This window comes from Borostomias antarcticus (genome assembly GCF_949987555.1).
Source record: "Borostomias antarcticus genome assembly, chromosome: 11".
In the NCBI taxonomy this organism is placed as follows: domain Eukaryota; kingdom Metazoa; phylum Chordata; class Actinopteri; order Stomiiformes; family Stomiidae; genus Borostomias; species Borostomias antarcticus.
Window position 1 is genome coordinate 26,087,453 of NC_140244.1, and position 2,500 is coordinate 26,089,952.

The 2,500-nt window shown below is 43.8% G+C and overlaps 1 protein-coding gene across 1 annotated transcript in view; it reads left to right on the forward strand.

The window, feature by feature from the left end:
• The first annotated feature begins 106 nt into the window (after positions 1-106).
• The window catches only part of plxnb3 (plexin B3), a 47,069-nt gene continuing 44,675 nt past the window's right edge, over positions 107-2,500 (forward strand). Inside the window, exon 1 of the mRNA XM_084445904.1 lies at positions 107-551. Coding sequence (XP_084302030.1) covers positions 192-551 — 360 coding nt within the window. The 5' untranslated portion in view covers positions 107-191. The remainder of the gene's footprint in view (positions 552-2,500) is intronic.

Genomic DNA, 2,500 nt, shown 5'->3' on the forward strand with positions numbered 1-2,500 from the left:
AGGGGCCCGGCGACATCCCGCCAATCACCACGCGCCGCCTGTCTCCGCTGGCCAATCCGCCGCGCCGCGCCTTCTCCCAGGAGGAGGAGCTTGGGAAGCTGGTGGTGGGCAGCTACTCCGAGTACAACAACCACTTTGTGGCGGCGCTTCGCCACGGCGACTACGTCTACTTCCTGTTGTCGCGCCGGGACATGTGGCACCGGAAGGAGTACCGCACGTACGTGTCCCGGCTGTGCGCCGCCGACCGCAGCTTCTACTCCTACGTGGAGGTGCCCCTGCTCTGCGAGGGGGGGTACAACCTCGCGCAGGGGGCGTGGCTGGGGTCCCACGCCGGCGCCGCCACCCTGTTCGTGGCCATGGCGGCGGGCCAGGCGTCCACGGCCAAGCCCACGGAGCACTCGGCGCTGTGCGTGTACGGGATGGCGGAGCTGGACGCGGCGCTGGGGCGCGCCCAGGAGCTGTGCTACACCAGGGAGGGCCGGGGGAGCGGGGGACAGGAGGAGGCCTACATAGAGTACGCCGTCTCCTCCAAGTGCCTGCGTCTGCCCAAGGTAACGCTCAGCACAACAACACACAACACAATACACTACACAACATACTACACAACACAACACACAGCGTCTGCCCAAGGTAACGCTCAGCACAACGACACACAACACACAACACAACACACCACACAACATTGTCTAACAACACACACAACACACAACACACAACACAACACAACACACAGTGTCTGCCCAAGGTAACGCTCAGCACAACAACACACAACACAACACAACACACAACACACAACACGCTCAAACAACACAACACACCACACAACATGGTCTAACAACACACACAACACACAACACAACACACAACACAACACACAACACACAACACACAACACACAACACGCTCAAACAACACAACACACCACACAACACAACACACCACACAACACAACACACAAAACGCTCAAACAACACAACACACCACACAACATGGTCTAACAACACACACAACACACAACACAACACACAACACAACACACAGCGCCTGCCCAAGGTAACGCTCAGCACAACAACACACAACACAACACACAGCGTTTGCCCAAGGTAACGCTCAGCACAACAACACACAACACACTACACAACACAACACAACACACAGCGTCTGCCCAAGGTAACGCTCAGCACAACAACACACAACACAACACACAACACACCACGCTCAAACAACACAACACACCACACAACACACAACACAACACACCACACAACACGGTCCAACAACACACCACACAACACGGTCTAACAACACACCACACATAACACAACACAACACAGGAAATGGTGTACTGAATGCTATGCTATATACTATACTATACTATACTATACTATACTATACTATACTATACTATACTATACTATACTACTATACTGTACTGTACCATACTCTACTATGCCGTACTAAACTATACTATACCATACTATACTAATACTCTATACTATACTATACCATACTATACTAATACTCTATACTATACCATACCATACTATACTAATACTCTATACTATACCATACCATACTATACTAATACTCTATACTATACCATACCATACTATACTAATACTCTATACTATACCATACCATACTATACTAATACTCTATACTATACCATACCATACTATACTAATACTCTATACTATACCATACCATACTATACTAATACTCTATACTATACTATACCATACTATACTAATACTTTATACTATACCATACCATACTATACTAATACTCTATACTATACCATACCATACTATACTAATACTCTATACTATACCATACCATACTATACTAATACTCTATACTATACCATACCATACTATACTAATACTCTATACTATACCATACTATACTAATACTCTATACTATACCATACCATACCATACTAATACACTATACCATACTATACTAATACTCTATACTATACCATACCATACCATACCATACCATACTATACTAATACTCTATACTATACCATACCATACTATACTAATACTCTATACTATACCATACCATACTATACTAATACTCTATACTATACTATACCATACTATACTAATACTCTATACTATACCATACCATACCATACTAATACTCTATACTATACTATACCATACTATACTAATACTCTATACTATACCATACCATACCATACTAATACTCTATACTATACTATACCATACTATACTAATAGTCTATACTATACCATACCATACCATACTATACTATACCATACTATACTAATACTCTATACTATACCATACCATACTATACTGTACTACTGTACTATACCATACCATACTATGCCATACCAATCATACCTACTATACTATACTATACCATACCAAGGCATACTAGTAGTGACTGTAGTGAGCCCTCAACGCCTGACAAGCATCGCCTCAACCTCTCAACACATAAACACAACAACAACAGCAACCACAGCACA